At 42.4% G+C, this 17,786-nt stretch overlaps 1 protein-coding gene across 14 annotated transcripts; it reads left to right on the plus strand.

The window, feature by feature from the left end:
- The first annotated feature begins 1,972 nt into the window (after positions 1-1,972).
- On the plus strand, positions 1,973-16,991 carry LOC103634483 (ecotropic viral integration site 5 protein homolog). Of its 14 annotated transcripts, none has more exons than XM_035963381.1 (19): positions 1,993-2,108; positions 2,214-2,426; positions 3,089-3,158; positions 3,248-4,096; positions 4,191-4,370; positions 4,464-4,577; positions 5,098-5,156; positions 5,269-5,335; positions 5,415-5,466; positions 5,668-5,760; positions 5,983-6,066; positions 6,194-6,606; positions 6,913-6,974; positions 14,521-14,590; positions 14,837-14,917; positions 15,032-15,133; positions 15,219-15,349; positions 15,790-15,904; positions 16,379-16,943. In XM_035963381.1, exons 2-19 carry the CDS (start codon positions 2,392-2,394, stop codon positions 16,415-16,417), a joined length of 2,616 nt encoding a protein of 871 aa, XP_035819274.1. In that variant the 5' UTR covers positions 1,993-2,108; positions 2,214-2,391; the 3' UTR covers positions 16,418-16,943. The 14 variants fall into 14 exon arrangements, with proteins under 14 accessions (XP_020401677.1, XP_035819274.1, XP_035819279.1 ...); XM_035963386.1 differs by having other exon boundaries at positions 2,006-2,108; positions 2,221-2,426; positions 16,382-16,991; XM_008656185.3 differs by having other exon boundaries at positions 2,028-2,108; positions 2,221-2,426.
- Positions 16,992-17,786: the final 795 nt, after the last annotated feature.

The raw sequence follows: 17,786 nt of genomic DNA on the forward strand, positions 1-17,786 counted from the left end.
GTTCGCAACAGAGTTTCAAAGGGAGTTCTTTTGTGGCCAGTTAACTCCTGAGCTTAGGTTGGGTTTCTTCAAGAAATGGTGCAGGGACAACAATTTGGAGTAGAGAACCGTTATCTCATATCTATGCATAGTAGTGAACCTTTATCTATGTGGTGTAATGAACCTTTATATATGTGTGTTCCGTCTTGAAGTAATATCTGTGTGTGTAATGAACCTTTATCTATGTGTGTGAGGTCTTGAAATATTATATATGTGTCTTGAAATATTTGAACTTATCTATGAGCTGTGATGTCTAGTCTTATGCAACGTCCTTATAGTTTGTTAAATGTGTTGAAGCAGGAAGATGATGATGGTATCATGTATGACGAAGAAGTAGTCGATGGAGGCAGCTCAAGTGAGGATGAAATTATATCCAGGTGTCACAACAATTTGGTGCAACAACAAAAAATGATTGTGCTGTTGGTTCCTATCTTGGGTATGTACTCTGATAACTACTTCCTGAAACTACCTAAAAGGGTCGCTGGGGATTCTGGTTTGGAATGGGTGCAAGAGACACTAGCAAGAGATACCCAATGTTACAACATGTTTAGGGTTGAGAGGCCTTTATTTTATAGACTGCATAATACTTTGGTCCGTAGATATGGGTTGAAATCCACTAAAAAATTGACATCTGTAGAGGCTCTTGCTATGTTTTTATGGATTGTTGGAGGCTCACAGGCAGTTAGACAGGCTGACAACCGTTTTAGGAGGTCTATGGAGACAGTAAGTAGGACATTTAGCAGAGTTTTGACATGCCTCCTGAAGTTAGCACATGACAACATTGCACCCAAGGACCCAACATTTGCAGAGATGCACCCAAATTTAGAGAATCCAGCATTTTGGCCAAAGTTCAACGATTGCATAGGAGCTATCGATGGGACACATATCAAGGTTGTGGTTGATAAGAGTAAGAGGATTCCATATTTGAACAGGCACAATGAGACCAGTCAAAATGTGCATGCTGTTTGTGATTTTGACATGAGATTTACCTTTGTGTTGTCGGGATGGCCTGGTTCAGCACATGACATGAGAGTTTTCAAAGATGCCATAACTACTCATCACCACAAATTTCCACATCCACCACCAGGTTTTCTTACTTCACCTTTCTTGCAACAATTTTAAACCAATTAAACTAGTTCATCTAAGTCTTATCGTTTACCTTTCAAAATATGTAGGCAAGTATTATGTGGTTGATGCGGGTTACCCAAATCGTCCGGGATACCTTTCACCATACCGGTGTACAAGGTACCATGTCGAGCAATGGCATAACGGCCCACCGCCCCAAGGTATGAAAGAAGTCTTCAACCATGCACATGCCAAAGTTAGAAATGTGATAGAAAGAAGTTTTGGAGTGTTGAAGATGAAGTTTAGGATTTTGTTGAACATGCAAAGATTTCCAGAGGACAAGCAAACTAGAATTATTGTTGCATGTATGCCTCTTCACAATTTTATTCGAGAGAGTAGAATTGCGGATCGAGAATTCGAAGCATGTGATGCCGATGAAAATTATAACCCAATGCCTAGTTCTGCAGCATCAACATGGCCAGAAGACGAACCTCTTGTTGAAGATGTCAACATGAATGCCTTCCGTGATGAATTAGCTCATGCTTTGTTTCATGGAGTGTAATTTTTTTAATATTGATTAAGGACTTGTATGTTCGTATGGGACATCACATTTGTATGCAGAAATTAAATTGTGATTTGGATGTTTGATTTGTGAAAATAAATTTATTTGTGTTATTTGTGTGTGGGAGAAGCCACACAAGAGTTTGCCACACTAAATCCGGATAAGGAAAGGTTTATTGTAAACTAGCCCTTGGATCCAAACATGTAGAGGGCTAGAGCTAGTTTGGGCTAGAGTTAGAGCTAGAAACTAGCTCTAGCTCTAGCCGGGCTTGAAGGATCCAAACAGAGCCACAGTACAAGAACACTTGATCAGTGGTGGTCCAATCCCTCTGGTCCCACTGGCCACAGAAACATCCCTTCCTCACCGAACCACCTGACGAGCTAGGACCAAAGCTTGGGAGCTGGGACCTGACACAGCCACACCGGAATAGCACGCACGATCGGTACCCTGCCATGATTAAAGCTACCAGCGTGCCTGATGCATTTTTTCTCTGATGAAGAACCATCGATCGATTATAAAGCATCATTTGTCCATTTTGACCAATTAGTTTCCAGGTCAAAACCAGGCGATTACTTTCCAGAGTCCAGACCCATTCAAAGCTCTCCGCCGTCCTCCTTGCTCCTACTCGGGCTACGACGCTGCGCCGGTAGGCACGAGGCGTTCGACGAGTCTCTGCGCTCCGACCGGCCACCACGGCGCGTGCCGGGAGCCGCGCGGCGGCGGCCATGGGCGCCGCGGCCTTGGACTTCGAGTACAAGAGGTTCGTATAAGTACCATACCATACTCCCGTGTCTTCTTCAATTGAAATCCATGCAGGAGGCAGGGCAAAAGCGCGCCCGCGGGCGTGCGCGAAATCGTCGTGCCGCGCGCCACGTGCTCCGGTGCTCTAGCGTCGACGCAAAATGACCTTTTTTTTTCTTCTTCTCTCTGTCTCCTCTTCGCCGTCCCCAATCTGCGCTGCCCCCTTTTTCTCCAATTCAATTCCTCTTCGTCGCCTCGCGCATGGGCATTCCTCGTGCGCCGCGGCAGCGCAGTTAACGCCAGCGCGCGTGGCTTCACCCGGTCTTGCCACGACCCGTTGCAATCCTGATTCCCTTCCTCTCCAGAATTCCTCCTCCCATGTGCGTGGATCTCGGGGCCCGTGCGGGCTAGGGTTTATGGCTTTGGTCAATCCATGGCGTGCGGTGGCGAGGTCGCGCTGTCGCTTCTTCTTTAATGCGCGCTGATCCCCATGGACGCCGAGTCCCCACGGTAAATCCCACAAAAAGGCGGGTCCCTTTGCCCATTTCGCCTGCCTCCTTTTCTCTGCTATGGTCTCTTGTTCTCCGTTCCTTGTTTTCATATTGGCCTGAGGAGGGGGGGAATGCCTTTGTTGGGGTTCCCTCCGGGAGCTGTGGTTGATGGTCCTGAGGTTTGGCGCAGGGACGCTTATGGTTTCGCGGTGCGGCCACAGCATCTGCAGCGTTTCCGCGAGTACGCCAAGATTTACAAGGTAGTAATTTATTTTACCGTGCTGGAAATGATGTTCCTTGTCTGTTTATGGCAGATTTTTTATTTTGCCTTTTGAGGATTGTTTGTTAGGAAGAGGAGGAGGAGAGGGCGCACAGATGGAGAGACTTCTTGGACAGGTTGGCTGATGCAGCGAATGTGCCCACTACACCCAGCGTTTCACCATATGCATCTACCGGGGATCCTGCGTCAGGTGCAGGACAGGCACAAGAGAATAGCGGCATCGGAATACATTGTGATGATGAAGAGGAGGGATCTGAGAATGCAGAACATAACAACAACTTGGAAAGCCCAAAGGAATCCGATGCCAGTGCTGAATCACGAGAAGCAAATGGTAAATCAGAAGATCTGAAAGATGTAACTAACTTGGACAAACTGCAAGAGAAGACTGGTAGCAGCAGCTCTACAGAAGCAATCAAAGCCTTAGAGGGCTTGATGGAAACAAATGGGGACTTTGAAGAACTAAAAGATTTGAATGGAAGCTCAGAAGAATTGGAAGAAGAGAATAATGGCAACATGGAAAAGCTGGTAGAGCTCTTCTTGGATAAGGGGTTGTTGGATGAACTGAAGCCCATAAAAGTTGAGTCCCAGCGGCGGGTACGTGCAGCACTTAGCATCATTGACAAAATGATGAGCTCTCGGGTAGTGAAGGGTGGTAATGGTGCAAATGGTATTCATGGAAACGATGGAGCACAGCTTACTTCTATTGAAGAGGAAGGAAGGACTGCAGAAGCGAGTGATGACGGAGATCCAGCTGAGGTTGAGTCTTGTGTTGCAGAGAAGGTGGAACTTGGACAGGAGACAACTCATGATTCTACAGGTACTGCTTTGGATGGAGGCAATGATGGGTCCTATTTTCCTTGGAGGGAGGAGCTTGAGAGCTTGGTTCGTGGAGGTGTACCAATGGCTCTTAGAGGAGAGGTGCAACTGCAAAACCAGTTTTACAAATCGCTGCTGTCTGCTTTGTGTGTGAGATTTGATACTTCATGCTCACATATTGTTGACTTCCCTGCAGATATGGCAAGCATTTGTGGGTGTTGGTGCTCGAAGGATTCCTGGGTACTACAACAAATTGCTTGATGACAGGACTGAGACATTGGATGAAAAGGATCTTGTGGACCCAGTGGTCAACGAACAGGGAAGTGCACCCAGAAAAGTTACCCAGCCTGAGAAATGGAAAGGACAGATAGAGAAGGTTGTTTTCTGCAACAGTTCGAATTTAGAGGAAGCATGCCATGGTTGACAACCTCTAGTGTTTCTATACACTTGATTTCTGTTTCCATTACAGGATTTGCCACGAACATTTCCAGGACACCCTGCATTAGATGAGGATGGGAGGAATGCTTTGAGGCGGTTGTTAACCGCATATGCAAGGCATAATCCATCAGTTGGGTACTGCCAGGTAAATTGATGCCAATTGAAGGAATTTTGTTTTTTTTATCTAGCCTCTTGTTGGCTTAATTGTATTGAATGAGATAGATTGTAATCCTAATTGGTGCATGCAAACTATGAAAGGTCATGTCTCTGATGTTCAGTTGAGCATTTGAGCAAAATTGTAATGTATGACCTTAAATTTTGAGAGATCCATTATAAGCTATGGGCCTATGATAAGTGATACATTTTCAATCATTAGTTCTGGATTTCTGTTGAGCAAAATGTTGCTTATACCATATACCTATTGTAGCTTCAGAAGGGATTTGACATAATGTAAAACCAGTGAAGTCTATCTCCACATAAAAAGTTTCATTGTAGCCATCTTTACCAGGTCAGGAAAAAAACACCACATGTACTAATGTACTATGAAGTTTATGGCTATATTTATTTTGCCTTCAACATGCCTCACACTTGAAGAGTTTAAACCGGTTTCTGAAATAACCACTATGATGAAAGTACCTTTTATCTTCACTTTTTCCCTCTTGCAGGCCATGAACTTTTTTGCTGGGCTATTTTTGTTATTCATGCCTGAAGAAAATGCATTTTGGTATGTCTTCATGAAATGGACCTTGTATATGGAAGGGAAAAAAATATTCAATGGCCCTTTTTTAGTGCAAGGCTGTATGGCTTCTCCATTTTGACTTGCTTTTGCATTTCAGGGCCTTAGTAGGGGTTATTGATGATTATTTTGATGGATACTACACTGAAGAAATGATTGAATCTCAGGTAGTTTTGAAGTTGTGGGTCTTGATGCATGCACTCTTTTCCATGGAACATTTGAACTATGTTGCTGCTCAATACACAGGTTGACCAACTCGTCCTTGAGGAGGTTGTACGAGAAAGGTTCCCTAAATTGGGTATGTTTTCCAATGATGTCACTATATTTGTCTTTGCCATGTTTAATTATATGTTAAAAAAAATCACACATATGTTTGTGACTATTGCTTAATATTTTGAAGGCACTGTATCTCAAAATATCTACACCTAAATGTTTTTTCTATTGAAGGTTCTTGTTATGGTTATTACTTGGCACTTACATCAATTGCAATTTTCTTCAGCCAAACATATGGAATTCTTGGGAGTTCAAGTGGGATGGATAACTGGACCATGGTTTCTTTCAATTTTCATCAATATGCTTCCATGGGAAAGTGGTCAGGTTTTATACAGTGTCTTGGTTCTTTCATTATGATATGTGTTATTCCAATATTTTTGTTGGTAGTTCACTGCTGTAATATTGGTTAATCCCCTTCTGGTTCACTAACATTTAAATCTCACTATCAGCATATGGAAAATTTTCTTATGTCTTTGTAGGTTATATTCTGTTACCATATGTGTGCTATCGATATCTAAGTAAGACTTTACCTCTCTTATAGTACTTCGCATTTGGGATGTCATCCTTTTTGAAGGAAATCGCATAATGTTGTTCAGGACGACACTTGCTTTGCTGGATTTATATGGTATTGGTTATTCCTTCGTAGTCTGTTTATTAACATCTGGAAAATGTTAAAGTTTTTTTATTTGTTCTTTTTTTTTACGAATTTTGATGTGCAACTAACACTGTTGTCTTCATACATTAATTTGCAGGGCCTGCACTAGTGACCACAAAAGATGCCGGAGATGCAATTACACTACTGCAGTCTCTTGCTGGATCTACATTTGACAGCAGCCAGCTTGTATTGACAGCTTGTATGGGTTTTCAATCAGTTAGAGAAATGGGATTGCAAGAGTTAAGGAAAAAGTACAGGCCTGAAATTTTAACTGCAATGGAGGAAAGATCGAAAGACCGTGGCTCCTGGAAAGATAAGAAGGGGTTAGCAACCAAACTTTATAGCTTTAAACATGATCCTTCATATGTGTGCTCACCAGTTAAGTCCAAGGAAGGGCTAGATGGTTCAAAGGTGAATGGAGAGACTGGGCCAGCAAATCTTGAGACCTACCTTAGTACTAGTTCTATACTGGATAATGATTTGGATCAGGGTGTTGATCTTCAAGATCAGGTAACAACTCTGCTAGTATGTTATTTTATTTCTGTGAACAATATGAAAAGTATCATTTTTTTCTTTGTGTTAAAATATATTAGTTAAACTCCTGGTTAAAAATCTGCCGATTCATAATGGTTCCATGTCAATATCACAATCCCTTATTCTGTAAGACTGAATGGTTCTGTTCATAATGTTCATATTTTCTTGCTTAGAATTATATCCTGACAACTGACTTATCTTTACAACCCAAATATTTGAAGATTATTTTCTTATGCATATGTGATGAATTTTTACATGTGCAATGCTGCAATGTTCATACAGGTGTCATGGCTAAAGGTTGAACTATGCAAGCTGCTCGAGGAGAAAAGATCAGCTGATCTCAGGTTTGGGTTATATTTTTTCTTGAATACATAAGAGAGTTGTATATTATTTCATTAAAGAAGAAAAGGAACCAATTGCAAACCCCACACCGCACCACAGGACATAATTAGCGTGACAATGAAACAAAGAACAACGAGCCGACCTAGAGAAACACCACAGAACTATACAAAAAGTCGGTACTGGTTTTGCACCAGCAGCACACCATATTGTTGTGTTTTCCCTGATGTCTCTCCCCGACAACCCTCACAACTAGGTTTGCATTAGGGGACACCGAGTTCAAGATGCAATCTTGCAACGGTTCCAAATTTCCCACATGGCAAGAATGACCTAAGTGTTCAGGTCTTTCCTGAATTGTTTGTCAACCTTTGTGAGGGAATAAGGGATCCACTCCATCATCATGAGAATCTGCCAATGTCAGAAATTGGAGCCAAGAAAGGAAACCTCATACGCTGGAGAGTTGCTAAACCCTCTGTGATATCACGAGAGGAAGTGAGAAGGTGCTGCATATTTTCTTCCTCCTGATCACAAAGAGGGCAGCGAGTTTGGTGCGGAAGGCCTCACTCTCTGTTTTCAAGTCGTCCGACTAATCGTGATTAGTCGGGCTAGTCGGTTTAGGGTACTCGATTAGCACATCCGACCCGATCAGAGCACCTAATCGCCCTGGTCGTCTGACTAGTCGACGATTAGGGGCGATTAGTCGCTCGATCAGCCGATTCTGCGGGACTAGGGTTTAGGATCCTGAATTTTTGATTTCGTGGGCTTTTTTTTGGCGGGCGGCCCGGCTACAGGGAGATGGAACGCCAGCGCCGTCTCTACTCTCTATAAAACAGACGGTTCACATCTCCTACTTTCCTGGCATCTCGATCTCTTTCTTTTTCTTCTCTTCTTCTCTATTTTCCTACCGGCTCCTAGACTTCTCGTTCCAGAATCCAGACTTCACCAGTACACCGGCTGACCGGCGACCATCTGTGCGCGCTGCGCGGTTCTAGTTCCAGAATCCAGAGTTCCAGACTTCACCGCCCCAGATTTCTCGTTCAGACACGCGCGAACAAGAATCAGGTGGAAGGGGAGCTGCAGGTGATGAATTTCAGTTGGATGAAGATCTTCTTTAGGTAACTGGGTGGTAATGTGTGCTGTGTGGTATCTGGGACTGGTAGTATTAGTAACTAGTAGGTGTTTCTTTGCTGTTTTCAGTATTGCTGAATTCATGTCATGTTTACCCTATCCTTCATATATATTATATAATTATATACATAGGTCCTGGATGAACAGGACGATTAGTAAACGACCAGGTCGACCAGAGGTCGATTAGTCGACCTAGTCGACGACTAATCGAGATTAGTTGCCTGGTCGTTCCCCCAGTTCAACTAGCTGGTCGAGCGACCAGAAAACATAGGCCTCACTTAGGAAGTCTATCAGCTGTACAACAATGATTGAGAAGAGCCAGCCACAAGAAACAATTGCAGCACAACAGAATGCAAGATTTTCAAATCCTTTTCCAAAGGGAAAACGAATGGTGCCCACAAAAAAACGCTTTGTTGGTGGTTTTCCAGATGTATGTACCTGAGTTGGTCAACTTCCATGTATGTTGGTCCTGCACACCAGGATGCAGAACTATTTCTTCCGCCCAGTCCCATACCAATAGGTATTCTTCATGGCCTGTACCCTGAACCATTAAAGCACCTTTGATGTCTATCACCCAACGCCTATTTTGTAGTCCCTGACATCTTCAGTAATACCGTGCATATGGACGCGCATAACACTGTTTTGCACCGTAGATGTACTGTTTGTAGAGTGGAGTTTGAAATGAGGGGTGTGATAGGGAGGCTGCTGGAGATAGAGCATCAGTTCTTTGACTGATCGCTCGCTTAGGAACTAGGGCAGTTAAGTGGGAAGCCAATTCAGCAATGTACGACCATGTAATCTATGATCAGAGCAGAACAGTATCTGTCCCATTACTAACCAAGGTTAGAGTGGCCATAACCGAGCACATACATTGGAATGAACATGCACCTGGGGTCAAGACCAGGGCCTACTTGGGTCTAGCAACTTATGTTCAATATCATTTCAGCTCTAGATACAGTAACATAAACAATTGTACTTGTTTGAGCAGATTTAACATATCAACAATTGCACTTGTCGGACCAAAAAGGCCCTACCCTAGGGCTAGATTCCAAGCATATTCCCTGCATTCTAGGAATCTAGGGGCATTTTGGTCCTTTCAGGGAATCCAATTCGGATTTTGACTTAGACAAGTGGCACTTTCCTCCATTCCTTGTGTTTCTCTAGAATGTTGCACCTTCACAAGTGCAATGGGGTTCGAGCGTCTACTCCTCTTTCCCATAGTGTTGAAGCCTTATAATCGCCGGCGTGCCTTGCTAGAGACGAAGATGATCCCTAGATCACTCAAACGCTCACAAAACTCAACATGAACACTGGAAGAAAACACAAATTTTTTGGTCCTTTCAGGGAATCCAATTCGGATTTTGACTTAGACAAGTGGCACTTTCCTCCAGTCCATGTGTTTCTCTAGAATGTTGCACCTTCACAAGTGCAATGGGGTTCGAGCGGCTGCTCCTCTTTCCCATAGTGTTGAAGCCTTATAATCGCCGGCGTGCCTTGCTAGCGACGAAGATGATCCCTAGATCACTCAAACGCTCACAAAACTCAACACGAACAGTGGAAGAAAACACATTTTTTTTGGTGCTACCAAACTACACCGCCACAATAGGTGTATTCTATTGATATATTTATATACAATTATAAAGGCTCACAACTATAAATCACGACACCAATCAAAAATCAATTAGCTAAGAAAGAAAACTAATCAATCAGATATCAATTAACTAAGAAAAGAAATTAATCAATCAACCAAGAAGGAAACAAATAAACTGAGCAGGATTATGCAACAATCTTTCCCTAAGCCTGTCTCGGTTTATTCGACACCTTGATGATGCCACTCTCGCCATGAATTTCAGCGAACTATATGCGTCCAAGTGACTTCGTTAGAATTTCTGCAAGCTGTTCTTCAGCATTCACATGATCCACGTAGATCTTCCTGTTACCCACACATTCATAAATGAAATATAATTTAGTGTCGATGTGCTTACTTGAATCATGAAAAATAGGGTTCTTGCTGAGTGCAATTGCGGACTAATTGTCCATCTTCAGCAGCGACAACTGGACTTTGACGCCGGTGATGTCCTCCTACAGCTGCACGAGCCACACAACCTGGCATGCTCCAGCCACGTCCAGTCGTCCACCATATATTCTGCTTCACAAGTTGAGAGGGCCACCCTCTTTTGTTTTTGGGACTGCCAAGACACAAGCATGTCTCCTAGGAAGAAGACAATGCCGTCGGTGCCTCTCTTCTCATTGATGTCTCCCCCAAGCCGCCGTCTGTGTACCTAGTCAGCGTGTAGCCCGTCAACTGCTGTCAGTGTTGTAGCGCTAGACAAGGTCGTAGTTGACTATGCCGGCGATGCAGCACATGATGTGTTTGATGGCGACTAGATGCTCTTGCCACAGTCTCTCCATGAAGCGCCTCACAAAACCCACCACAAATGTGTTGGGTATGAACTAGATAGCACAGACTCCCCACCAAACTTTTGTACATAGGGGTGAAAATGGGTTGGGTATACTCATCGGGTACCGAATATAGACAATATAAATACTCTTTTTTTGATACAGATTCTGATATTTTTATACTCCGAGCGGGTACGTGTAGTACTCGAATAGTGTAGCTTCGGATTCAAGTCGAATTTGGTGCGAGGACTATTCAGTAAATACTCAGATATTCGGGTCAGATACGAGTACTCGGGTTTTGGTACCCGTTTTCCTTTTTCTACGCAATATTTTTATAAAATCATAACTTTTACATATGAACTTGGATGAAGATAAAGTTTATATGAAAATTGTAGAGCTCGAAGAGATCTACAACTTTGTAGTACATCACTTTTATGTTTGAACACATCTTCATGTTGAAATCATTGCAATAATGTTCAAATTTATATCAAAGTAACAGACTATACATCACATGTGTAATTCCAATACTCCATAGCTTATCAATGTTGTAATTTCTTTATTTTTAAGACAAGGTATTGACTCCTCTAGTAATTTTCTTAGCCTATAATATATGTGCTAATTATGATGGTAGCACATAAACTATCTCGTGGTGTATTATACTATTGTGTGATTCAAACCTGTCATTATATTCGAACTATTGTGTTGGACTATCTTACGTTGTGTTAGTCTATTGTGTGATTCAAACCTTGTCATTATATTCGAACTATTGTGTTGGACTATCTTGCCAAACAAGGCAAAGTGTGGTGTGGAGAGAGCAAGGGTTTTGGTGGGTAATATGTTGAGAAGGTAGGTTGCGGTGCCTAGAGCCGCGACCCAAAAACTGGGGGAACACTAGACTGAATGAGCAGAGAGTGAATAACATTGTTAATGGAGCAAATGATGCGTTCAACCTTTCCATTCTGAGCAGAAGTGTAGGGATAGGCCATACACATATGGACTCCATGTGAAGAGAATGTGCGGGCGCGAATGTTGTCGAATTCACCCGGCCATTATCGCACTGAACGCCCTGGATGGTGACACCATATTGCGTACGAACGTAGGCAAAGAAATTGGTGAGTGTGGAAAGGGTGTCAGATTTGAGGCGTAAGGGAAACATCCATAAATGACGGGAAAGGAGATAATATGTGACCAGAAATATTGGTGATGGGAGATGTCTAGAGACCACAATGAATTAACTGAAAATTACAAGTAGTGTGGGAGGAGGATGCATGAATGGGTAGACGAACATGACGTCCTAGCTGACAAGCATGACAAAGATGAGTGCTAGTAGTTTTATTACGAGGAATAGCGGATGCTCATTGATTTCCAAACTTCTTGATCTTCTTTCTCTTCAACCACCTCCCTTGGCTTCATATCACAAATTGCTATAGCCTTCATAGCCAGAGCCGCTCCTTGTCTCCTGATGACAACACGGTGGCGAGGCAGTTTGTCCGTACTGTATGACAGCAAGCACAACTCCGATAGTGGTAGCGGCTTTGGTACCAGTTGACGCCTTATACTCACCGGTGTACCTTGCCAGAGATTTTTTTTTCTCGAACCACGCAGGAGAGCTGCTCGTCATTTCATTAAGAAAGAAAAAAGGGGGGCCCCCTGATGGATTAGCCACCCCCAGAGGGGAAGGGGTGGATTACAACACACTTAAAAACTATTGGACCCTAAGTGGTCCAGCCTTTAGGGCCAGGTCCTGGAGGGCCGAAGCCCCAGCCAGGCACCACGTTTGCCCTTCAGTAACCACTACAGACACCACACTTTGGATATCTGGCCTAACACCGTGAAAACAATGTCATTTCTGTGTTTCCAAAGCTCCCAAGCCACTAGGATCACTAGGGAAATAAAACCTTTCCTCTCCTTTTTGGGCAAGGACCTGGCTGCACGGCACCACCAGGAATTGAAGAAGCTAGTAGCAGTGGGAGGTCTCACAACCGCAATGAATCTATGAAGCATTATAGTCCAGACTTCCCTGGCAAAAACACAGGAAACTAGAATATGGTTGATGTTTTCCATAAGTTGATCACAGAGAGGACAACTGGACAAGCAACATGATGTGGAAGCCCTCTCTTAGCCAAGCGATCTGCGGTCCAACAGCAGCCATTGATTGCCAACCAAATGAAAAAATTGCACTTAGGAGGAGCCCAAGTTTCCCAAATACTCTTTCAGGGTGAGAATCTAATGGAACCAATAAACATTGAATTGTAGGCTGTCTTGCTGCTGTACTGCTCTGTACAAGATAGCTTCCAACAGAACTGATTTGGGACATCTGGATGCAAGGTAGTACCCTCAACAAGCTCCCAAATACCGAGAAATTCTGTTAGAACTGGAACAGTTAGAGCTCCCCTGATATCTGAAACCCAAACTCTGTTTAAGAGTGCCTGACTCACTGTACACCTTTTGGAAATCCTTTCAGGGGCTACATCAGCAACACTGCTGCCCTGCAACCACTTGTCAGTCCAGAACTTTGTAGCTTCCCCATTCCCAATGTTTAACTAGGACAGCCATTTTGAATAAAGCATGAGCTTGTTTAGGAATATGGATAGGAAGACCAGCCCACGGCTTGGATGGATCGGCCTGAAGAGACCATCAGACCACAACCAGCGGATGCGTAAACCCAACTCATTCTTTCTAAGTCATGTACACCAAGGCCACCATAAACATAAGGTCTTTGTACCTTAGCCCAAGATAGCAAACAATTTCCTCCATTGGCCTACTCCTGCCCCTTCCATAAGAAACCTCTTCTCCTTTTATTTATGGCTTTAAAAAACCATTTGGGCAGATCCAGAGCTAGCATCAGATGAATGGGAGTTGCAGAAATCACGGATTTGACAATAATTAATCTTCCAGCTTTGCTTAAAAGAGGTGCTTTCCAACCTGGCAGCCTATTTGCAATTTTGTCAAGTAAAGGTTGAAGATTCGTCTTAGAGGGTTTATGTATATTGAGGGGGATTCCAAGATAAGTGCAAGGAAAACCGCCAATAGAACAGGATAGGATATCAGATGTTCTCGCAATATCTTCATTTGAAAATTGAATGGGTATAGCAGAACTTTTAACCAGATTAGTTTTCAGACCAGAAACATGTCCAAAATACTGCAGAACATCTCTTATCACATACAGGTCAGCAGGATTGGGTCTCAAAAATATAATCACATCAGAGTAAAGAAGATGATCCTTAGATCACTCAAACACTCACAAAACTCAGCACGAACACGAGAAGAACACACTGAGTTTTTTTGGCGTTCACAAACTACACTGCCATAGATGTATTCTATTGATTTGTTATATATACAATTACAAAGGCTCACAACCATAAATCACGGAATCGATGAACAATCAATTAGCTAAGAAAGGAAACTATCCAATCAACTATCAATTTGCTAAGAGGGAAAGTAATCAATCAACTATCAATTAGCTAAGAAAGGAAACTAATCAATCAACTAAGAAGGAAACAAATAAACCGAGCTGGATTATGCAACAAGTGTTGCCATTTCGAAGTGGCCAAGGCTACCTTCGTGTTCGCCTTCCCAGACCTGCTAACGGTGCACCCGCGATGCATCCTTCAGAGGGCTCCTTTGAAGACGACTTCATGCTTCCGCCAAGGCATCATTTCGGAAACCTCCTTGGATGAAGTTTGGGGGCAACATTCGGGGTTTCTGCGAGAACAAATACCTTCGGTCCACATCAAGGGTGAGGTTAAAAACATGTGAACAGAGGGGGACCCCATGGGGTATACAGTCCCCCAACAATTCACATCTGGAGATACCCCTCCTTTTATAGCTTAAAGGGCTGCTGCTGTCAGAGTCACAGTGCATGCTACTACAGTGTAACTGGCAACAGCTAAGTCTATTACTACTATTGAAGTAAAGGCTGTTCCATGTATCTGGACAGTGATGTCCTCCTCATCTAGTTAAAACTATTCACAAGTTGAATTACGACTTAATTTTATGCTAATATTTCTTTATATTTTCAAGGAGTGAGGAATTGGAAACTGCTTTGATGGAGATGGTCGAGCATGACAACAGACGTATGTTGAGTGCAAAGGTATGATGCTAACTGGAATTACTTTTTTTTTTAACGTAATAACTGGAATCGTTTTTTTTGAATCACTTTTTCTGGTACCTCTCAGCAAAGTTGAATGTCCCAATAGGCCAGTACTACTAAATGTGCCATTGAGTTCTTTCTTAACTAAATAGTACTTCAAGAATATCTATATACTACTTTAGTCAATGAATTCTCCCCTTACCTATTTTTTTCTTCATGCACCATTGACCTGGAAACGATTCACAGGTTGAGAAGCTTGAAACAGAGGCATATGAACTGCGCAAAGCTTTTTCAGACAAGCAAGAGCAAGAGCAAGTAATGCTTCAGGTGTTGTCTTATTGCATACATTCTCTGGCTATAATCTTTGGGTCTTAAGGATCATATTACCTGGTCCAAAGTCCATTATACATCTTATTGTCTAAAACACACATTATTCTACAGATCTTGTTAAGAATGGAGCAAGAACAGAAAGTGGCAGAAGATGCCCGCATAGCCGCTGAGCGAGATGCTGCTGAACAAAAACACGCTGCTCACTTGCTCCAGGTTAATTCTTGGGAAAACTTCTGCAAGCAGGGTTTTTTTAAGTGCTACTTTTAGATGCCTACTTTTCCCTAACTTCTATATGCAGGAGAAGTATGAAGCAGCAATGACAGCACTTTCACAAATGGAGAAGAGAGCTGTAATGGCAGAAACAATGCTGGAAGCTACAAAGCAATACCAGGTTGGGCAGGTTAAAGCCAACCAATCTTTCACTTCAAGGTTAACTTCCACTTTCCAAGCATCTAGATCACTTAGACTATCTCCAGCAGACTTTCTATCCCACTCCTTATCAAACTCCTCTCTGCAAACAGTGCATCTATAATACAAAACAGTGTTATACACGCCCGCGTGCAGGGCGTTGCTGGAGTTGGTCTTATTGGAAGTCTATTACTTCACATTCGCATGTCTACTTCATGTGTCCCGCTAGCTATTGCTTGCCTTGGTTTCTTTTCCCCTTCAATTATACTCCCTCCATATTTTCTTATTTGACGTTTTGTAGTTCATTTTTGTACTGTTTGGCGTCAAATATAAAAAGATGGAGGCAGTATTAATTTTTCATGTGTCCAACAAACATTTGATTGATATTTTTACTGTTAATTTAAGAAGCTTGAACTCTAAATTCATACTACAATACTTCATTTACTTGGAATCTTCTGTAGTTCACCTCGTGCAGACCATGTTCCTGCGAAGATAAATCAAGAACCAAACCAAACTGCACCTATCAGGAGAATCGGCCTGCTTTCTAGGGGACTTGGATGGCTTGACAAGGGCAAGGTATGACCATAAATTCAAAAGTTTACCACCAAAAATAACTCTCTGAGCTCATGACTTTTGGTACCAGGCCCTACGCCCCTACATGCCATTATCAGAGACCTTGTTTCTTACTAGCTTTAATTTTACTTCTAAAATATCTGATGTGCTTGGACATAATGTGTGATGTGTCCCTGCTCAACCATGATATCTTTTTATAGAATATTATGCTGTTCATCTTTATACCACGTTTGCATGGACATCATATATATGTATATACATATATGTATGTATATATACGTACGTATATATACGTATATTTACGCATATATATATATATATATATATAGACACACACACACACACACACACATATACATATATATACACACACAGACGTATATACGTATGCATATATATAAAGAATGGCCTCATTGATCTAGAAAGGTTTTATAAAGTTGAGGTGCAGTGGGTTCACTATACTTGAATTGCTTTTAGCAGGGAAGGCAGAATTCCAATGAAACATCTGGAGCCTAAACTCATCTAAAGTCCAGGATGAAGTCATAGCTCCCAACAAGATCTGGATTGTTCATTAACGCTTGGATTGCTTGATCACCGTAAGAGTGTTGAAATCAGCATCGATACATGTTTTCTCGGGAAGATTCAGCTGGTATATTCCATGAAGTTTTGCAGGAAGTGTATCTTGTATCATATTGAGTTCAATTGTCAGATAAAGTTTTGTTGGTAGGTCAGAAAGGCTTCTGCAAGTCATCGGTGTAAATTTTCTTTTATTAGTTCCATTAAGATTGTCAATAGTTAGTGTTCCAAATAGGAGAAAGAAAAGAACGACTTACTACACACAAGAAAAATTTCTGTTAGATTAGTTACAGTATCATGGAGTTGTTCTGGAGAAGAGCATGTTTTTTTTATCTCTTCAGAAATGTCAAAACCACCGAAGAGATTCTCTCTCTGTATTTTTGTCTGATACGTGTGGCTCATACATTCTTCAGTCACAGTTGACATGTTTGATGTAAGGCAATTATTGTCACGAGGATTCTGATTACGAATACAACAGCAGAAACTCCACTATAGGGAGGCGTTTTGGAAAGTTAATTGTTGTCAGTTCCTCACAATGTTATTCAAAAATAATTTTGGTAAAAGCATGCTGTGTTCCTAGTTCCCCCTCTTGACCTGTGCAGGCTCATGCTGCACGCCCGTAAACACCTTCCACCTGATTGGATGCCTGAGCACGCCAAGCCGGGTACGTCAGATTCCGCTGTATGCTTAGATGCACTAAATAGTCTTAACATGACTTATTTTGTATCCGTGGTTTTTTTTTCTCGAATATGCAGGAGAGCTGCATATCATTATATTTAAGAAGAAGAAAAAAGTCGGGGCCGAAGCCCTTACAAACCATAACACTGAGGTTTAAACTCCTCGAAAAAAGATAAAAAACAACAAACCCTTGAACAGAAATTAGCCGTGAGGAAGGTTAGCTGCTAGGAAAATAAACCCCTTAGTCCATGCCATCTCCCACAACCTTCGCTCTTCTCCAACCTGCTCCAGAACAGCAGCAACACTCGGACTGCCTCTCTCGAAGACACACTGATTGCGGTGCTTCCATAAGATCCATGCACCAAGCAAAACAAGGGAGTTAATCCCCATCTTCATTTGTCTAGCTGCCATTTCACTTATTGTCCTCCACCAGTCCAGGAAACTATCATTTTCTGGTTGAGGGGATAGATTATGTAGTCCAAATTGTCTCAACAAAAGGAACCAACACTCCCTTGAGAAAACACAAGAGACCAGAAGATGGTCTATTGTTTCACTTTCTTGTTCACAAAGAGGGCAACTATCAGGGTGATCCAATCCTCTTTTTGCAAGACGATCAGCTGTCCAACACCTT

Source organism: Zea mays, chromosome 1, assembly GCF_902167145.1.
Source record: "Zea mays cultivar B73 chromosome 1, Zm-B73-REFERENCE-NAM-5.0, whole genome shotgun sequence".
Taxonomy (NCBI): Eukaryota; Viridiplantae; Streptophyta; class Magnoliopsida; order Poales; family Poaceae; genus Zea; species Zea mays.

Coding starts and splice junctions, on each gene's coding strand:
- LOC103634483 (XM_008656170.4), top strand. CDS start 3,030: ATGCCTTTGTTGGGGTTCCCTCCGGGAGCTGTGGTTGATGGTCCTGAG. Junction 4,097..4,190: donor CAATGGCTCTTAGAGGAGAG/GTGCAACTGCAA, acceptor ACTTCCCTGCAG/ATATGGCAAGCATTTGTGGG. Junction 5,761..5,982: donor TATGCTTCCATGGGAAAGTG/GTCAGGTTTTAT, acceptor CCTCTCTTATAG/TACTTCGCATTTGGGATGTC.